This window comes from Pelmatolapia mariae, linkage group LG18 (genome assembly GCF_036321145.2).
Source record: "Pelmatolapia mariae isolate MD_Pm_ZW linkage group LG18, Pm_UMD_F_2, whole genome shotgun sequence".
NCBI classification, from domain to species: domain Eukaryota; kingdom Metazoa; phylum Chordata; class Actinopteri; order Cichliformes; family Cichlidae; genus Pelmatolapia; species Pelmatolapia mariae.
Genome location: NC_086243.1, coordinates 10219410 through 10239985, shown reverse-complemented (window position 1 = coordinate 10239985; position 20576 = coordinate 10219410). Strand labels below are relative to the sequence as shown.

Here is a 20576-nt window from a genome sequence, read left to right as displayed (position 1 = left end):
CACTTTGTGCTACACACGCACAGTGATTGCCCCACCCTAAAGGTGACCGGATCCCCCGAAAAAGGGGGAGGATCCAAAGCTCCATATGTCCCATAAAAGAAAAACCATCATTAAAAAAAAATCTCACGTTCATTCGCAAATGGTTTGAACATTCAAAATATAATTATTTTGCAAGCCACAGGTCGAACATTTCCTTTGCTTCTTCTGGAAATGAAACATCCATTTTTGTTGGAGAAGCTGTATTTTTTTTTTCCAAATTATGATGCTTGGTGTGGAATAGCGAGTGTACCCCTGAACCTGAATCACACAACCCAAGAAACCTGCTCCTCGATAATAGCCTGTAATTATTCTCCCCGGCAAATCCAGCAACGTGCAAGTGTGTGTGCCATTTAGTCATGCAAGCTGCAGGCCCTGAAGCTGTGGCACAGGACTAGTAAGGGGGGGGAGAAAAAAGAAACACCGCGAGATAATTAGCCTATTATCAGACTCCGTTAAAGACCTTTAATGGGCAATATTCACCCAGGGAGAGACAAGCTGTGATGGGAAATAATAATGAATAAAGTGAAGATAATGGTGAGTGATGGATGCAGTCCTGATGCATCATCACTCCACTCATCTCCAAACTTGAGTACACTCAGTGATCATACTGTATATATTACCCTGCCAGCCTCATCATGATGCACTTGCTCGCCCTCTTGCTATCTCTCTTGAAAAAAAAATAGGGAAGAAAAGGTCTCTTTGTTGAAGCAGGCACTCATTCATCCACCAGCTCACACACAGCAAAGAGGAGATATAAGCGCCAGCGTCTGTCAAGATTTGTTTTTTCTTTTAAATCTTTTTAAACAGACAATTTAGGGATCAAACAGAGCTACAGGGTGTCCCACTCTCTCTGTTTAAATCTGCCCTCCCCCCCTGTTCAACCTCTGGAAATATCTGTGACCGCACGGACGTCCTCGCAATGAACTCCGCCGTCTCACCGCCTCTGCCGCTTCAACTTCTCACCGAGGAGCGGACGGATGCGCGGATGCTGGAGCAACATCATCCGAAGTAAAATTTAAAAAAAAGAAAAGAGAGAAAAAGTTGGGCGGGAGCAGAAAAATGCCCAAGTTGGAGTAGCTCTCTGTGAAGAGAGGACACATTACGAATTCATTCATTGTGTCGGATCGCTGATTCGGAGAGCTTTTATTCTTGGCTGTGGCGAGATCGCAGGAGTTCATCTTCGGGCGCATCCTTTTGGTTCTTATTGCAAATCAGGTGAGTGTGTCTCCGGCAGAAGGAGGGAGAGAAGGAAAAAACGTTTAATTGCTATTATTTCTTGTTCATTAACTCTGAGATATCACTGCTTTGAAATACATTTTCCGACAAACCTCCAGATCAGCGTGACGCGCTACTTTTCAGCCCTGATTATCTGTCCTCTCCTCTCAGTCTGGAGAGAATGAGGTGTCGCTGGGTGAAGCATGAGCTGTCAGAGAATCAGTCATAAGCGGCTGTCTCTGCTATGGGAGGGGGCAGCTCTCAGCCTCTGGCTCTGCTGGTGCTGCTGCTGGACCTCCAGGGCCGCCACCGCCACTGGAGCCGCAGCCGCCGGACGAGGCGACGGCTCCCCCGGCTCCCTGGGCTGGCTGCTGTCGGATAAGGGCCCCTTCCAGCAGTCCCTGGAGTACACAGAGGCTGCGGAGAGGTACCAGCAGGGCTTCAGCACCAGATACAAGATCTATAGGTGAGAAGTGTGTGTGTTTAACGCGTGTGTAATGTTTTGTGTGTGAGAGAGTTTCAGGTGTGGATTATAAGTAGGCTACTTGCCATTTTTTTCATTCCAGACGTGCTACTGGATAATTTTACTGATGAGCAATTTCAGCAAGAGAGCAACTTATCAGTGACAGCAGCTGCTGTAGTGTGTGTGGAATGTAATCCTGCACACTCTCAGGATTGCTCTCACAGGTACCGCACCTGCACCAAATTAGTTGCAAGCTGATGAGCAAATCAGAAGAACTGCTGTAAGCATGCAGAGGGCCCTTTCCTGCTGAAAGCTCATCTGTCATCTGAATAACAGCAGGCATTTATTCCTTTCTTGTGCTTTGTTTCTTTATTATCTTCTCCTTTTTAACCTGGTGCTTTTTGCTGTTGCTGGTGTTTCTAAATGACCCCTGCAGCAAGAGTTAATGCCATGGATTGTGCGTGGACAGTCAAGCTTCATCCCTTCAGTGACTTCCCGCAGTATCTGCCAGCTGCACTTTGCTGCCTTTCCAGAAACTTTTCCTAAAGCAATATATTTCTGCTCTGATTTAACTTTTAGGTATTTATCGATCATTCCCTTTATGGCTCGGGGGTTTGAGTTGCAGACGTGCAGTAAAAAGGTCTGAATTATATTTTGTGTTTATAATTCGTGTGGGGGGCCCATGTGTGTTGATATTTTGTCACTGTCCCTGCAGTCCTGCGGGGTCAGTTTGAGGAGAAAGTTTCATTTTTGTGTCAAAAAGAAGAAGAAAATCGCCAAGGGTTTAGCAAAGTGAAAGAAAGACTTTGTGTGCATCTTTAGCTGTGCTATAAATCAATCGCTCCATTATCTTTTCCCAGAAATCTTTAAGACTCTGGTGTTTATCTCGTCGTGACACCTGTGTTTTTTCAATGGACCCGGCGTGACAATGTCCCAAGAGTCCTCTGACTTGAGCCTCCTTGTTTCCAGTAATTAGTGGAAATCATTAAAAAGTATCCAAGAAAGAGACAGCTTGGACTGGAAAGGCACTCATCACTGGTAATGGCTGGCTGACATCTCACCTCTTAAGGGTCTTTCACCCTACAGCAGTCAGCCCTGTATCCTCTCAGATGCCTTGCTCACATTTTTTAAGCCAAAGGCTGGTTTTAGGATTAGGGATTAAGGATTTTAAGGATGACTCTAACTGAGATAAAAACCTGCTGTAACAAGATGATAACTGACAGGAGAGTCTTTTTAAAGCAGTTTTCATCCTCTCTGCCTAATGTGACTTATTTAATGGTTTAGAGATAAGGGAGGGTATATAATAAACTGTGGGAACACTGAAGGCATTTTTTTTTTCAGAAAAATGTATAATAACTGTATTTTATGCACTTCCTACAATGCTGTAGACACTCCATATTTTCTATAGGTGTGCTGTGTTAAAGTGCCAGGGGATTTAAATTGCAGTTCTGCTCTGACCTCTGTAATAGCTGCACACCATACTAAAGCTCACGTGGCTGTCAGTCATGTGGAAGCAAAGCATGCGATTAAGCTGTCAGCTAGCTCCCCCCCATACAGCTGCTCCTGTATAGTTTCAACCCCCCCACCCCCCCAATAAAGTGTTTTCATCACTTTCTGATTGCTTTCTATACGTACAGTAAGCCTCCACGTTTACATAAGCCAGCCCATTCCTACAGTGCTTCTGTTTTTCCACCTGTGCATGCTGATGGAGTAGCTGTAGGCTAACCCTGGGCTAGATCTGCAATATCCATCTGTCCACCAGAGACAGACACTCATCCTGTCCCCTCGTTACGATGATTGGCCGTAATGACACACTCCACACAGTCCCGGTTCCCCCAATTATTTCTTTGCCGATCATTTTTCTCATGGCAGTGATTTGATGACCTCCCAGAAGGAGAGGGAGGTACACAGAGCAGCAGGCAAGCACCGTGGGAGAGGTGGATGTTAACTGACGCTGCAGAGGGAGGGGCTGTGGGGAATGGAGAGCGAGGGTTTGTGAGTATCTAGAGTTCAGTGAGGCTCATGTCTAAAGGGCACGGGGAGACAAATCATGGCAGCTGATGTCGTGGGGCTTTATTTTCTTTTTTTCTTTCTTTTTTTTGCACCTTTCCTGATGCTGTGGGGGTTGCCACTTTGGAACCCAACGAGTTTTGTTGTACCCAGGCTCAGGTTACTCAAGGCTGACATCAGTCAACCGTAACAGTGATTCTCAACCTGGTGCACTTATACACGGGGAGGGGGGGTATCCACACGTTTGATTTTCAGAGGAACATGAGGATAAATCTGTGCTGCATTACTATTACATTTGAACCAGAGTGATCTACAAGCTTTTAAGATTTAACAAATAGGCAGGTTGAAAAGCTATCTATTCATATTTTTATTTTTTTTGTCAGCCTGGTCTATTATTTTAAACTTTATAATGGTTCTGAGAATGAGTGCTGGTAATCTGTTGAGATCAGTGATATATTTGCACTCCAAATATATTTGCTGTACCGCCAGCAACTTATGTCCAAAGATTAAGACAAATGTGCACACTATGACTTGTTTTTTAAATCCGCTAACAGTCTGCTGTCCACAGCCTAAGGCCTCGGGTTGCCATTAAAAAAAAACAAAACAGAAAAATAAACCTTCTTGCTTGGATTAAAAGTGCATGAAAACTAGTTAGCAAGTTGGCAGAGCTCTAATAGAGCGGTGCTCTATTAAAGTGCTGACTGAATGGTTAAATCATAGCTGCTAAACCCAGTGCTAGTAGCAGAACAGATTGTTGCAGTATTGCAACAATCTATATAATGTATCCACTCTTATATAATAAATACTGTTACATGAGTATCAAATGAGAGCATTTAAGGCCAAAAAAAGAAGAAAGAAACAGCTGTCTTATATAACATCCTTTTTTTACAATTCCCAGGTAAAAATCTGACAGTCGATAAACATTCAGTCACTACTTGCCGTATAATCCCTTAAGTAAAAAAAATACAAAAAAGGTTTTTCAGGGTAGTTTCTTGTACATCAGAGGCATATTGTTAAGCTCCGCTGAGGATTACAGCTTCATCGCTTGGCGTGACTGCTTCCTCTGTGTCCACCATGTATGTGAGCCATAAGTATACAGCAGCGTGTGCCTCAGTGAGGGCAACACACGTTCAAATATTGCTTTCCTCTCAACGCAGCTTGTTAAATAGCAGCCCGGGGCCTTACACACAATTAAAGGCCTTAACAGAGTGAGCAAACCTGTCTGTGTGTGTGGTGTTTCTAGGGAATTTGGTCGATGGAAGGTGAACAGCCTGGCTGTGGAGAAGCTGGACAATTTTGGTGGCGGCAGCGGTTTGGCTTTGCCCCTCGACCCCGACTTTGTGCACGCCATCCGACAGCTGGGGAGGAGACCGACCCTTCAGATGATTACAGAGAGTCTAATCAAGAAATACGGCACCCACTTTCTCCTGTCCGCCACTCTGGGAGGTACAGTACGGTAGTCAGAGCTTCAAAGCGAGCCTGATCCACATAGCCTCTAATGTGATTTTTGTTCATTTTTTTTTCTAGCATATGGGGCACTGATTTTTTACTGTCTGCTGCTTTTGAAGCAACAAAGCATGTAATGATTTTTCTGGATCAGTGTTTTTTGGCGTACAAAAAGGAATCAAATCGCCCCAGATTAGCGTACAACAAGTGATTTGTGGTAGGCGGGAGAACAACAGATATGATATTTTTGTTTAGCTGTCAAAACGGCACGGCTCCATGAACAGAGGTTTGTCACTGCTGTGAAATGCTGTCATTTATAAGCAATTAGTTTTTCTCTTCTTTTCTTAAGCTAACTCCTATCACAGAGTGCGCTGTAAATGAACGGCACTGATTTGAAGGAAGTATTTGGCTAAAAAACAGTAGCTGGCAGTTTCCTCTTACGCCCCAAAATACAGCAACTGGTCGAAAACCAACACTGGCCATGCACTCTGTCTGTCAGTATCCCCAAAATTATTAGAAATTCGTCATGAAACCCACCCACAAAGATGCAATAGTCGCAAAGTGTTGTTGATGTATAACAACGTCACACAAATCACAATTCCCAGTGCTTCGAGAAGTTCTTGTCAGATAGACTGAAACCCAGTTTATACTGAGCAAATGGTCCTCCTAAAAGGCAATATAGAAGCTTCCTGATAAAATAAACACTATCAACACTTCATATACCAGACGTCTGTTTCACCCAGAGTCACCGTTACCACCTACAAACATCAGCTACATCGCTCAAAAACTGAATGAGTTCAAGTTCAGGTGAACTGTGTTATTAGATTTTTTTTTTTGGCAGCACTGTGGTCTGCAGGATGCATTGTCTCAGAGGTCAGAGCGGATAGATGCATCAACAAAATGTGGATCTTCAAAGCATAAGACTGTTTGCTTGTTATTTTTGCAATCATCACATGTAAGAGTTTTGATAACCACCTGCCACAAGGGATGCTGGATCAGTGTGACTCGTTTCATGTAACTGTTGCTGTAATACTCGGCTATAGCAGTAGCCGATGTAGAGTTAAGACGATGTCAGCAGACCAAACTGAACGAAAACGATTATTAGCGTTCACCAAAGCAGGGCCAGATCAGAAAACATAAACATGTGATTTAACAGCGCAACAGTTTTGTGTCATTTTGGAAAAAGAAAAATGCTCATCATCTTTCTAGATGATTTTTAAGAGCACAAGATGAGATAAGATGCCACATTTTCACAGGGCTTTTTAGCCACATCTTTTAACATCTTTTTAACATCTTCATAGGTGAGGACAGCTGCCTGGTTGGAAACCAGACATGAGCAGAAACAGAATCAGATGAATGATTGAATATTTTATATGGGGGAGGTGAGGGCAGGTTAAACTGGCGTGGCTCTTCTGAGGCACATATAATGCCATCTGTAGGGAAATAAGAAAGACTAACAGTCTGGCTTATTATAAGGAAAATTTGTATTGATCCTTGTTTGACTGGAACACGTCAGGAGGTGGGCATATTCATATACACTGACAGCGTACTCTCCTTACAGAGGTTCAGCTGCACTGACAGTTTAATTAAATTTAATTCGAAGAGCTTTATTTCCCTGCAAGTTTAAATACGAATTATCGCAGAAGCTTTCGAATTTACAAAGGTCACGCCGCACAGAGTGATGCTTTTCGAGCGCTAGTGGTGAGGAAACAGTTGGAGAACAGTGCCAATAAAGTAAGTACTGATAAAGTGACTCAGACCTGCTGTGACAGTTAAGGGATGTTGTTAAGGTTTGCTGAAGAGCACCTGCAGCTCCCTTCAAAAGGCACTCATTCCTCATCCGGCTCAAACCTGAGACGCTTTTGAGGGAAAGTAAAAGAATTTATTAATGTCCTCTTGACTCAGTAGTGAATGCAGCTATTTTCAAATCTGTTCTCTGGTGAACGTTGTGCAGATAGTATAGGAGAGAAAGACCTGGGAAAATATAACAAGAGGAAGATGAGGTGAGTTGCAGAAAGAAATTAACTACTAGGGTAGGAAGTTCAACGGCATCACAAAAAGACTGCAGTTTTCATTATCAGGGCTGACTTTCCAAAGTGCACGTGAATCTATAAATCTTATACTTAATCAAACGCGTCTTTTTTTCTTCTCACTGCTGGTGATTTGACCGTTATATAGAATTCATCTTTAAGAACAGCCCGGCGCTGACCTGGGATCTGATTTGTTTTCCAAGTCATTTTTGTCCGTCGTAATTAAAATAATTGAAATAATTAAGGAAATTTGATTAACGATGGTGAGTAAGCTCTCTTTATTCACGAGGAGTTTAATAGATGCAGAGACCTTGCCTGTGCCTTTTCCTCTAATCATCCAAACCATCAGTTCCCCCACAGTACTTAATGACTACTGTGCTTTTCTATCTAGTCTGAAAAGATACTAATGAAAGGTGATTAGTGGCGTTCTGCTGGAGCTAATGAACCTCTCATCCCTCTGCCTAAATGTTACCAGGGGAGGAGTCTTTGACAATATTTGTGGACAAAAGGAAGCTCAGCCAGGAGTCTTCGCCCTCAGGGGGCGAGGGCAGCCGGGGCAGCAACAGGAACTCAAATACTACAGGGACCGTGACCCTGGAAACTCTCCACCAGCTGGCTGCTTCCTACTTCACAGACAGAGAGAGCACCCTGCGGAGGCTACACCACCTCCAAATCGCATCCACTGCCATACGGGTATGTTCAAGGAGGGAAATTGTAAATACAGCAGCAATCTGCTGGGAAATGAAACGCCAGACATTCACTGCCTGAAGGTAGCCGTGTTGTTCTCCTGCCTTGCGGTTTGTTAGCCTCAAGCATTTGCATGAGGGAAAGCCTGATATGAAGCTTGGAGTCAGGCTGGGTGGGTTTTTGGTTTCTGTTAAACTGAACGTGGCTTCGGGGAATGACTTTGGGGAGAAAGAAAATCACTTCTGTCTTCGTCGCCTGGCTTAAATTGACCCAGCGTGGGTCAATATGGACCAGTGAAATACTGTGGTTTTTTTAAGGCAGTGTTTTTTTTCTTTAGTTTCCTTTTAAGTTACAGTATCCATGTAACCCCGTGTTGTAGTATTTCCACTTTGACCTCGTCATTTGTAGCATATGCTTACATGCCTACATGATCTTAGATATGCTGAATGCAAACAAACACACTGAAAAAGTTTGGAGTCTCTTTAAAATGGAAAGAAAAACCAGAATGCTATGATATGCAAATCTCTTAAACCCACATTTTATTCATGATAGAACATAGAAAACATGTCAGATGTTTAAATTGAGAAAAATGTATCATTTTAAGAAAAATATTAGCTCATTATGAATGCCAGATGTTTTCAGCTGGTGAGAGGTCTGGACTGCAGGTCGGCCAGTTCAGGACCTGGACTCTTCTACTGTGAAGCCATGCTGTTGTAACAAATGCAGTATGTGGTTTAGCATTGTCTTGCTGAAATATGTAAGGCCTTCCCTGAAAAATACATCATCTGGGTGGGAGCATATGTTGTTCTAAAACTTGCGTATACCTTTTAAACACTGATGGCATCTTTCCGGATGTGCAAGCCCTCTCGTCTTCAGTGATGATGTGGCATCCATGTTTTTTTCCAAATAGAATTTCCTGTGTTGAGTTGTCTGACCACACAGGTCATGGCAGACGGCCGCCCCTCCCTGAGCCAGGTTCTAATGGAGATTTCTTCCTGTTAAAAGGGAGTTCTTCCTTTCCGCTGTCGCCAAAGCACAGCAACAATCATAAGGGGTCATATGACTGTTGGCGTTTTCTCTGTTTCCTGTGTGTAATTGTAGGGTTTTTACCTTACAATATAAAGCACCTTGAGGCAACTGTTATTGTGTTTTGGCGCTATATAAATAAAATTTAATTTAATTTAATACATGATGGCTAAATTTCTGGATTGTGTTCTCATGTGGTGTCTTTGCCTGATGGAGCTTTAGCCTGCATTTGTGGATGGCACAGTGAACTGTGTTCACAGACAATGTTTCCTTGAATCGTTCCTGAGCCCATGCAGTGATTTCCATGGCAAAATCAGGCCTGTTGTTAGTGCAGTGCAGCCTGCAGGCCTAAAGATTACAGGTATCTAATACTGATTTCGGGCCTTGTTTCTTGCACACAGAGATTTCTCCAGATTCTCTAAATCATTTGATTTCATTATGTACTGTGTTCCTAAAATCGTAGAAAACAAGTTACAATTTGTTATACATGTACAATGACAATAAAGGGCTATTCTATTCTATTCTATTCTATTCTCAACAACAGAATAACTTACTTAGTTTTTGATCAGTTTCCTTGCTGCTGTATTTTAATATATGATCACGATTAAAGGTAAAAATTAAATGGTTAAAATAAATATAATGGAGTTAAATTCTCCACAGTTCTATGAAGAATTGTTATGAAAGTATGAAATAATATAAAATTAAATATCAACTTGCAGATGTTTCTTAGGATTACTGACACAGTTGCAGAAGAAAGTTTTAATTCAGGACATTTGGCTAACTCAACTTGAAGACAACTTACACTAATAAATCCTTTAATACCAGCTCAGGGACTTTTCTCCCATAACTTATTTAATCAGGTAGGATTAAGAGTGAATGCTTATTTACAGAATTGGCCTGACACTTAGGAGATTCACCTGTTGTGACTGCAGGGTAGCACTAAGTCTTTCAAATTTGTTTTTCCTGTTTTTTTTCCCCTCACCAGTGGTTTATTATCATGAAAATCTCTCAGCATGCGAGGAAAATGGGAACAGCAGATTTTGAAAAATGAAGCGTCTGACTGTTTATAGCTGACCACCTATAACACCCTAATTAAGTGACTCTTCAAGCAGTATTGCACGAAGCAGGCTTTCTAAGTTACCCCGCACTCTGTGGCAAGCTTTAAAGAGGGGAGCGAAGCGAGGGGCGGTTGTGCGTCCTGTTGTATGAAACACCAATCATCCATTTTATCGTCTGAAGTGGCTATTAGGGTGTGCGCATTAATCAGCCCGAGGGGCAAATGTAGATGCTAAAGTGAGTAGCCACTGATGAAGACAAGTGCCCTCCCAAAATGAGAACGCGTTCCTCTGGTTATGCATCAGCTTGATGGATTAAAGATATCATTCCATTAATTTTCAGCCAGGCTGACATAAATTCATTTGCCATTTTGCAGCAGGTGTGGAGTTTGGGCAGACTGAAGATCAGCGTGAGAGAAAGAGAGGAGAGTAGAAGAAGATGAACACTAGATTTTATGAGATAAATAGCCGTGCATTAAAATCACATATGGTATCAGTGATTCGGTGAGAAATGGGAAGGATTCGAGCAAAAACGGATGCCACTACAGAGTAAGCTGTGTGTGTGTGTGTGTGTGTGTGTGTGTGTGTGTGTGTGTGTGTGTGTGTGTGTGTGTGTGTGTGTGTGTGTGTGTGTGTGTGTGTGTGTGTGAGTTTACTATACTTGTGGGGACCAACAGCCCTTATGGGGACCAATATCCTGGTCCCCATAAGTTTGAAGGCATTTTTGAGACTCAAAGTGTGGTTTTAGTCACAGGGTTACAGTTGGGTTATAGGTTTAGGGTTATGGTTAGGCATTCATTTTTCATGGTTAGGTTTGGGGTAAGGGGCTAGGGAAAGCATTATGTCAATTAGATGTCCCCACAAGATATAAATACCCGACATGCATGTATGTGTTTTTGAATTTCTAGCTTTAACATTGAGATTGTTTACTGTTAGAGATGCAGAGAAGTGAGTCAGTTTAAAGTTTTTCAGTCAGAGGGAAGTTGATTTCCTTCTCTCACATCAGAACAAATTATTCTGTTTGAGGAGCGAAAGCTTTCTAATTGAAGACCTTTTCAGTGTTACTTCACCGTGACTCATTGAATACCAAGCTCTTTTAAGACATAAAATGCATCTTTGATGAGGCTTTTTATGTTCTTTTGACCTTTCTTTAGAAAAAGAAAATATTAAAGTAATCCATGCAGAACCAAGATTATCAGTTGTTTTCTACCTATTAACGCAGATGGAGGGGTGAAAACGGGGGCGACTGCTGACGGAGCGAGCGCTCATACCACTGTTTTCTCTTCATGTGCTTCCAGGTGACCGAAACAAGAACCGGGCCGCTCGGATGCAGCAACTATGACAATCTGGACACAGTCAGCTCTGTGCTGGTTCACAGTCCTGAAAACAAGATTCAGCTGCAGGGTAAATTTTAACCTTAAGATTGATTTGGGAGCCAGTAGTTCATCTGCAGAGCACGTTCTGTTGGCTCAATAAAATTTGAGCGGGCTTTGGCTACATGTAGGTAAACTGTCTGAAGACTGAAAGAGGGTATTTGCTGAAATGCAATCACAAAACTAATTAACCTTTTATTAGCTCAGACAGAATACAAAGTATTTACCCGGTTATCTCTAATCTTGCATTCCAGTTGGAAAGAACAGAGAAAAAGTCAGCAGAATATCCAAGGGTTCCCCGACTGACTAAATCTAACCATGATAATGACCACCAAGTCCTCCAACTAAACAATCGTATTGGACATTTGTCCCTTCCATTTGATTGAATCCATGTAACGACATGCAGGAATGTTTCCACTTAAAAGGACAGACAAAGTCTAGATGAGCGGGCAGATCAAATGGGGGTAGCTTTTTTTAATTAGAAGACTGGAATTGAAGTATCATGTGGAGGTGCTTTAAATGTCACAGTTATTCAGTGTTTACTTTCATTTTTACTTGCTGTTTGGTTGGGTTTAAGCACCAAAACTAAACTAAAAAACTGAAACACGCTCACTTTCACTGCTTGTGATGGACCGAGCAGTGAAGGAAAGTCAGGCACAGGTTAAAGTCCAAAAACAAGGTATTTTTTAATTAACCCAAAAACAAACTTGGCTCAATTATACAGAAAAATCTAGATCTTGGGCCCATAAAAGAGGTCAAAGTAACAGAAGTCTACTTAAAAGCTAACAATAATACTACTAACTCAAACAAACTGACCTCCCTAAACAAGTCAAAGGGGAAACTTAAATCAGCCCATATAAACACAAAGGGGTAGAACACAAAAAACCCTGACTGAAACTAACATAAAAAACTCCATTTCCCCCCCCATGATCCAGAGTTGTGGTATGACCCAATTTGCAGGTCTCATATAGGCTTGCTCCGCCTCTTTTCCATCTTTTAGCTCATCAACCAAGCTAAGCAGCTGCTACTGAGGTAACTCCGAAAACAAAGAGTAAATCATACACATAACAGTGTAAACTAAAACGTGCGCACTTATTTTAGAATACAGTATTACGTGATTGTACAAGTAAATTAATTCTAAACCAAAACCAATTCTTTATTACCCTCTAAATTAAATCCTGTATTCAAAGACATTGAAATGAAAGTGTAGTGTTATGTGTAAGTCTCTATTGTAACACTGATGTTTGGTAGACATTACCACTGTGTGGCTGTAACTGCAGCCATTGCACTGCTAAACACACGTTAGAAAGCTTCATTGATTCATGATCATTTGAATTTAAAGATGCTGATGCACATTTTGCAGACAGTTAAGGGCTGTCCACACAGAAAGCGATTCGCTTGTCGTGAATCACTAAATTCTAGGCTTCACTCGCCTGGGTAGCCATCTGGGATTAGTCAGAGCCTTTGAGTTAGGGTGAAGTCAGAATTTGTGGTCATCACGTGATTCATCTAGACTTCAAACAGTTTGCAGAATAGTCATTTGTGATTAACCCTCATGTTGTCATCGATTTCAAAGTGTTTTTTCAGAAAAATATAGTTAATTTGATCAGACTGATAAGACTCCATGTTTTTATCCCCCCCAAAAAAGGATTTCGGCACATAAAATAAGTTGTATTAGTCTGCATACAATTTTGCATGTTTTATTCAACATTTGTACTTTTTTGGTGTGCCGGTCAAAAATGACCGATCATTAGTAATGAGACAACAATTAGGTGCCGGTAGTGGAGGTTTTTACATATAGCCAAGCTTGTTATCGCCTCCCTAAGCTAAGTTAAATAGCTACAGTGTTATTTCAATTATTATTTATTTTTTAATCTATAGCTACTAAATGTTCCTGAGAGATCCATGAAGCTTATTTCCCACACTATGAAAATTGCTTTAATACTTTAATGAAGGCTACATCAGCATATCCATCCGTTCTCTTTAGGTTATCCTAATCAGGGTAGCGGGAGTGCTAGAGCCTATCCCGTTCCAAGTATACCCTGCCTCTTGCCCCGGATACATATGATGCAAGGCTGCATCAACATAAGCATTAAAAAAAACCATTCACATATTTGTTAATTCCAACTTCCTTCCTGCAATCTACAATAATCCACTGTTTAATACTAAAGATATAAATCTTTGAAAATACAGAACTACTTTATTATTTTTTTGTTATTTTTTTCATTTTTCCTTTCCAGTAGTAAGTAAGCGTCTGAAAAGGCTGAGTCAAACAGGCGTAAATAAGCTAGTCTCTTTCTAGAGGACTGCTTTAAATGGTGGATTAATACATATTTGCTTATCTTGGAAGTACAGCACAGGATTATGTATGTAAGATTAATCATTTGTAGACAACAGTAAACTACAGCAACTAACAAGATGTGTTCAAATGTTTTCACTTTTGCTACACAGACTGCTTTTTCTATGAGGATGAATCAGCCTCTCTTTCACATGTTTAATAGTTTATTCATTTTTCCCTCGTGTGTCTCGTCTGTGGTGCTCCGCAGGGCTGCAGGTCATCCTTCCAGGCTATTTGCAGAGCCGCTTCATTCAGGCAGCTCTCAACTACGTTGGCTGCAAATCTGAGGGCCAGTTTGTTTGCAAGAACAGTGACTGCTGGTGTGACTGCAGCGTGGACTTCCCACAGTGTAACTGTCCTCGCTCTGACCTGGCCACTCTGGAAAACAACCTGCTGCGCATCAGAGACGCCTGGAGGCTGACCTACAAGGAGTTTGAGGAATCTGGTGAGTCAGAAATTAATTCACTATGACCCTTCAAAATGGGACTTGAAAATGTCAGCTTGAAAAGTGCTTTCACAAAAAAAAAAAGAAAAAGAAAACGCACGGGTGGAACAGTGGCTTTTAAAATCCTCCTCAAAAGTACGTGCTTTGGGACTAAGGTCATTTTTTTTCCTCAAGAACAAAACACTTTAAAGTTTAGTCTTAGAACTAAAACAAAAGTCTTGTTTTATGTTCAGAATGCTTTCTTAGCTGTCAAACTCTGACAGCTGCCAGACTTCAAATCAAGAGACCTGTCAGTCATTGTGTCAAATCAAATGACGGCTTTGATGCTCTCAAGTTGCTCAGGGCTGCTCTTAGTGATTTTTCTTTTAAATCCATCTGTTCTCATCAAAGTGCTGTGAACATAAAAACATGTACAGGACATATCAAACATGATTTGTATTTTTTTAGTCTAGGAATAGTCTCACAAGCGACCCCCTAAATCCACTACATGTTGTTTTAACACAAAAAACAAGATATTATTTGACTGGTGACCTGCAGAGGTCCTTAAAACAGATACTAATACTTTTAGACAGAGCCAGGCTGATTGTTTCCTATTAAATTTACTTCATTGTACAATTTTCATAAATTATACCTGTAAAATAATGCCAGTAATTCCCTATGGGGAGACACTCATCCTGCATCCATTTAACTAGACACAATGGGAAAACAGCCTATAAAACCTGAAATCACTGAACTACTTGATTCGAACAATCATTTTTCTCAGCTCTGTGCACAAAAAACCCCATAAAAAATTATCTACATAAACAAATGAACCAGCTATTGCACAAAACCTGGCCTCTGTCCAAGCACGTAATAATGTGCTATTGCTTTCTTTTTCAGACTGTAATTACCGTAAACACAAAACCATCGCAGAGGAAGTTAGCAGCTTTGACTGACATTTACCCTGCAGTTACACAGACATACATCGGCACAAAATCAGCAGCGGCTTTAAAAACAGAGCCCACTGTATTACAGCACAATAGACCGCAGTGCTGTAGGTTATTCAGATGTTTAAAGAAAGTTATAGCGCAGCTTTGTTGCCTGTGATGGCGACGCTGAGTGCTCTGGGTTTGTGTCTCTTTGTGTATTTGAGATTAGAAAGGGCGTATAAAGAGAATGGCAGAGAGGATGCACTGCTTCGTTTTTTTGTACTACTGAGAGGTGACACAGTTCATGATATAAGTTTCCTCCGGCATCAAAAAATGTCAAAGAAGTTTAATCAGGAACACCGCTCGTTTCCCGTTAAGGCGGCAAAATGTCTCCCTTTCATATTAATAATGTCAGAAACAGCAATTTCTCTAATAAGACGTGTTGCCTTAAAGGTATACAGTGACTTATTCTGACAACAGGTGTGACATAGAATATGAAAATCATTTGTTCCCTCCTGAAAAAAAGAGGCATAAAAGATCAAAACACGCCGCGCTTTGCAGCTGTTGTTTCTCCTTTTTGGGTTGTTTGATTTTCGGGGACAAACAATGAGCAATGGATGCGTTTGTGTTTTGTTTTTTTTAAATATTGTCACCCTGCAGTTTATGGCCATAGGCAAAGTTTACTTATTCATGTTCTCCTTCCTACCAGAGGAGTTCCAAAGCTTCGTTGGGAACCTGCCAACCCATTTCGCTGTAAACACATCTGTCGTGGAGCACTTGTGGAGGATGGATGCCAACCTCCTACAGCGATACAGGCAGCTGGAGACCAGTAGTAACCAGCTTCTCACCAGAGCACGCCGCACCGCTAACAAGCTCTTCAGCCTTAGCAAGAGGTGCCGAAAACAACCCAAAATGATCCAGCAGAGGCCCAGGTAAGAAGCAAGCAAGGAACATGAGGGAGGAGTATTTATGCTGCTGCCCGTTAAGCCAAGGTGCTCCCCAAAACTTATAATTATGAAAATGATTTATGCACCAGCCGGTGAAAGAAAGCAGCAGAGCGAGACGGTACTTATTAGGAGGCACTTGAGGAAAAGTAGTTGTGGAGTGAGGTGAAAAGTGCTGACAGGAGGGAAGCGGCTTCTCTGTTCCAGCCTCAGAAAGACGAACGGAATCCCAGCTGGCCAAACGGCCACGTTTCACTGTCGGCAGGTTCAGACTACATCACAATCAATCCAGCGTCTTTAAACCTCTCATGTCATCTCATTTCTTTTCTTTTTTTCTTTTTTTTATCAGAACCCGTGGACAGTAATATAGTTTGCTGATATATATAATTCCTATATTTTCTTTTTACTGTTACAGCTGCTGTATCAGCAGCACTGCCGCTTAGACGGTCTATTCGAGCAGCCCTATCAGAGACCACGTTGGTCATAACTCCAGTCAGATTTATGCCTCTCCCATGAACACTCTGTGTTGATAGCTATTTCTGGCAGGGAAATTAACTAAATGACACGATCCATCAGTGTACTACTCAAACACAGACACTGTCTCCTCAGTCCACAATCCAATTACACTCTTTATCAGACTCCTTCTGCTCGTAAAAAAGAAATTCAATAGTAGTTTAGGATAACCGGGAAGATCATTTTTCTTGGTGTGTGTGTGTGTGTGTCCTCTCATTCAGTTTAATTACACTGTTTTCAAAAAGTTAGGAGCAGGATGCTGTTAAAATTTAAATAAAAACACAAGCATTGAAAATCATTAAAAACCTACATTTATCTGAAAATGGTACAAAGGTTTTGGCAAATAAAAAAAAAATATTGTCATTGTTCAATTTGAAGCCAGGTAAACTGTGTCCCTGCTTCTGAAACAACATTTAATTGTTTCATTTCTTAATGCTCCAGAAGATCTCGCTTCAGCACGCAGACAATTTTTACTAGCAACATTAGGAATGGAGTTTGGTATTATTGTGCTAAAATCAGCAAGACAGTCCCTGGAAAAGACGGCTGCATATATCGCTCAGCAGCAATGGCAGTTTCACAGATATGCAAGTCACCTGTGCCACGATCACCAGTGAAACTCTTCAACTTTTGAACTGTGGGCTCATTAAATGCCAGGTGGTAACTCTCCTTTGTAGCTCATAAGACAGAACTTTGGTAATTTCCAAAAAGAAGGTCATATTTACTTTATAACATCACAAGATAGGAGGAAATCAACCCTTTTCTCTTTTTCACTCGTCTCTGTAGTTTTCCTAATAACTGCATTGATCCTTTGCTCATAACTAGGCTGCTAGCTTGTGGCTGGCTCAGAATTCAAGATAGCTTTAGCTTTATCCACTTTGTTTGCTTCTTTGAAATGTTCATGTTCAGCTGTGTGAAGGTGATTTAGGTCACCACCTCCTCATTGTGTCTTTACCTAATGACGCGTTAGCACGGCTACCTGCTTGCTGCTGTACATGTGTTGAGCGTGAAGGACTAGCCGGTTACTGAAATTGGCTGAAATTGTCCGACTTCTGTCCTTGGTCCCTTGACCTTGTTAATATATGACTTTTATTGCACGATAGAGTTATTACTTGCATACTCTCAACTGGTCATGGCTTCCCTGAGCCTGTTTCTCCTGGAGATGTCTTCAAGTTGAAAGGGAGTTTTTCCTTCCCACTATTGCCAGGTGCTTGCAAATAAGGAGTCATTTGATTATTGGGGTTTTCTTTCTATTATTGTAGAGTCTTTACCTTACATTGAGGTGCATTGCGGCGACTGCTGTTGTGATTTGGTGCTTTATAAATAAAATCAAATTGAATTTTGATGCAGTAATGAACTGTGTTCACTGAATCATCTTTAGAGCTTTTCCTCTTTTGATGCCGAGCCCCCCAAAGACCTGAAGATCACGGCCTTTTATTATTGGATTTGTCACTTACTTGCAAAGATTTGTTCAGTTTCACAGAATCTTTTTTTTAAGACATTATTGATTCTAGATAATAAAATCTCCAAATTCATGCTGTGAGACACATAATGGGGCTCTTTGAAAAGCGTTCCTATCTGGCTATATTTCTAAAAGTAGTCTAAACTTGAGATAGAAATAAGAGTAGTGGCATGGGTCTGCACCACAGAATGAGAATTCAGCAAATTACAATATTCATTTTGATCTGATTTTCTGTTATGACTCCAGCTGAGCCTGAGTTTGGCTCAAATTGTTTTTTGCTGCACATCAAAACAACACATTGTTTGTGCAAAGCTGGATTAATCTTCTTAGGCAAAACATTTTCTTTGTTGTATAATCACAAAAACATGAAAAAGATGCAAAGTGACAAAGACAAATGAGTTATTATATAATAACCAATACAGCAGTATCCCTGAAGCTGTACTGAAACACTTGTTGTCTCTCCTTCAGGCCTCTGCAGTTCTGGCTGAGCTACGCTCTCTCCATCTTGTACTGCAGCGAGAACAATCAGGTTGGTGTTTACAGCGATGAGAGCCGCAGCTGCTCCTGCCCCTACAACCATCCACCTTGCCAGGGTCTGATCCCCTGCTCGGTGGGTGACGGTCCCCGCTGTGCCTCATGTTCCACAGAGAACCGAACTCGATGTTCCAGCTGTAACCCCGGCTTCACGCTTACCCAGGGAGTATGCCGGTCAGCCGTGCCTGACCCCACCGACCCCTATCTGGGTTTGGAGAGTGACAGAGATCTGCAGGATTTGGAGCTGCGCTACCTGCTCCAGCGGCGTGACCCGCGCATCGCCCTGCATGCTGTGTTTGTGAGCAACGACATGCGTGTAAACACTTGGTTTGATCCCTCGTGGAGGAAAAGAATGCTGCTCACGCTCAAGAGCAACCGGGTCAAGTCCAACCGTGTTCATATGCTCCTCGGACTCACCCTACAATTTTGCCTCACCAGAAACAGCACTCTTGAGCCAGCACTGTCGCTGTTTGTGAATCCCTTTGGGGGCAGCCATTCGGAGAGCTGGACCATGCCGATAGGTCAGCACGGATACCCCGACTGGGAGCGGACCAAGCTGGATATTCCCTTGGACTGCTATAATTGGACGTTGACTCTGGGAAACAGATGGAAGAGCTTTTTTGAGACAGTTCATTTCTACCTGAGGAGTAATATCAGGGACCCTGTGGGAGTGACAGGAGGAAACAGGAACATGACACTGTACTATGAGCCTCTGGAGGAAGTGGAGCCTTCCAACAACATCGGCTACATGAAGGTGAACAGCATGCAGCTGTTCGGTTACAGCGTGCACTTTGACCCCGAGGCGATCCAGGACTTGATTCTGCAGATAGACTACCCGTACACTCAGGGATCGCAGGACTCGGCCCTGCTGCAGCTGGTGGAGCTGCGCTACAGAGTCAACCGACTCTCGCCTCCGGGGGCCCCTCACGTGGATCTGTTCGCCTGCCTGCTCCGTCACAGACTCAAACTGTCCAGTGCCGACGTGACCAGGATACTCACTGCCCTGCAAACTTTCAGTGCCAGACAACCAAACTATATGGAGTACGAGGCAAATAAACTGTGTAGTTAAGCACCTCCATTTGATGTTTTGTACTATTTCCTTGCCACAAAACAGGCCTGTATCCATTGTCATCTGGATCAGTTTACATCAAGTGTGTGGTTTGTTGTCCAAGACTGTGCTGTACATACACAATGTGCAATTAAAATCAGTGTTTTTACAAAAAATTGGTGTAGTTTTATGGATTTAAAGCACCTGAAAATTGCTTAAGAAAAGAGAAAATCAACAATACAGTCTTAATTATTTAGCGCTGATAGTTTGACAGTCAAATACTGTGCTATCACAACATTTACATTTTAGTCTCCTTTTGCACAAAATCAGAAATGTCCTCACAGTCTTCCTAGCTTGTGTTATAGTTTTCAGCTCAATCCCACTGGAGAGTGTGCGCTGTGTTGTTTTTGCCCATCTGGAGCCTCAGAACACAAGGTCTCCATTCTCCATTCAGGGAACAGCGTTAGCGCAGATTACTAAGTATATAGTGAAAGAAGGGGGAGGCTGGGAGTAGCCTTCCTCTGTTTCTCTGCTGTCCCCATACGCCATTCACAGTTACTGTGATAGATGAGCCAGGGTGCCGCAGAGACATGCCCAGCATCAAACAACAGTAAGCAAGGTGTCAGTGACAAGGATAGTACTCTCACCCTGCGCCAGAGCAAGTTGGACCCTCACAAGTGTGACTCTGGCCAAAAGGGAAATCAGCTTTAATCCCCCCGAGGGCTGTCGAGAGTGGAGCCGCAGGCTAGCAGCATGGAGCAGCTTTGATTAGACGAGCTTCTAAAGAGCTTGTAGCAAAGACGCAGCTTCATCAGGATTCACCAGACATGTTGCTCCCAAGATTAAAGCCAGACACAATTTGCTCCGATGCTGTCATTCAGAATGAATGTGAACGAGGTAGCTGATGCAGTTTTGATTGTGAGATGAGGTGCTGAGCATACTACAGCTATCACCGCCCTACTGTCATTCACATTATGATGTATCATGCTGCAATTTTGTGGGGAATAAGGTTGGGTTTTTTGGGGGGGTTTTTTGGTTGGTTG

General features: G+C 42.1%; 1 protein-coding gene across 2 annotated transcripts; it reads left to right on the top strand.

Moving 5' to 3' along the window:
* Positions 1-724: 724 nt before the first annotated feature.
* LOC134617386 (BMP/retinoic acid-inducible neural-specific protein 3-like) lies at positions 725-19690 on the top strand. 2 transcript variants are annotated; one of them, XM_063462612.1, is made up of 8 exons: positions 725-1254; positions 1374-1720; positions 4971-5173; positions 7679-7896; positions 11270-11375; positions 13891-14127; positions 15745-15967; positions 18420-19690. In XM_063462612.1, exons 2-8 carry the CDS (start codon positions 1458-1460, stop codon positions 19552-19554), a joined length of 2385 nt encoding a protein of 794 aa, XP_063318682.1. In that variant the 5' UTR covers positions 725-1254; positions 1374-1457; the 3' UTR covers positions 19555-19690. The 2 variants fall into 2 exon arrangements, with proteins under 2 accessions (XP_063318682.1, XP_063318681.1); XM_063462611.1 differs by having other exon boundaries at positions 726-1254; positions 1426-1720.
* The last annotated feature ends 886 nt before the right edge of the window (positions 19691-20576 follow it).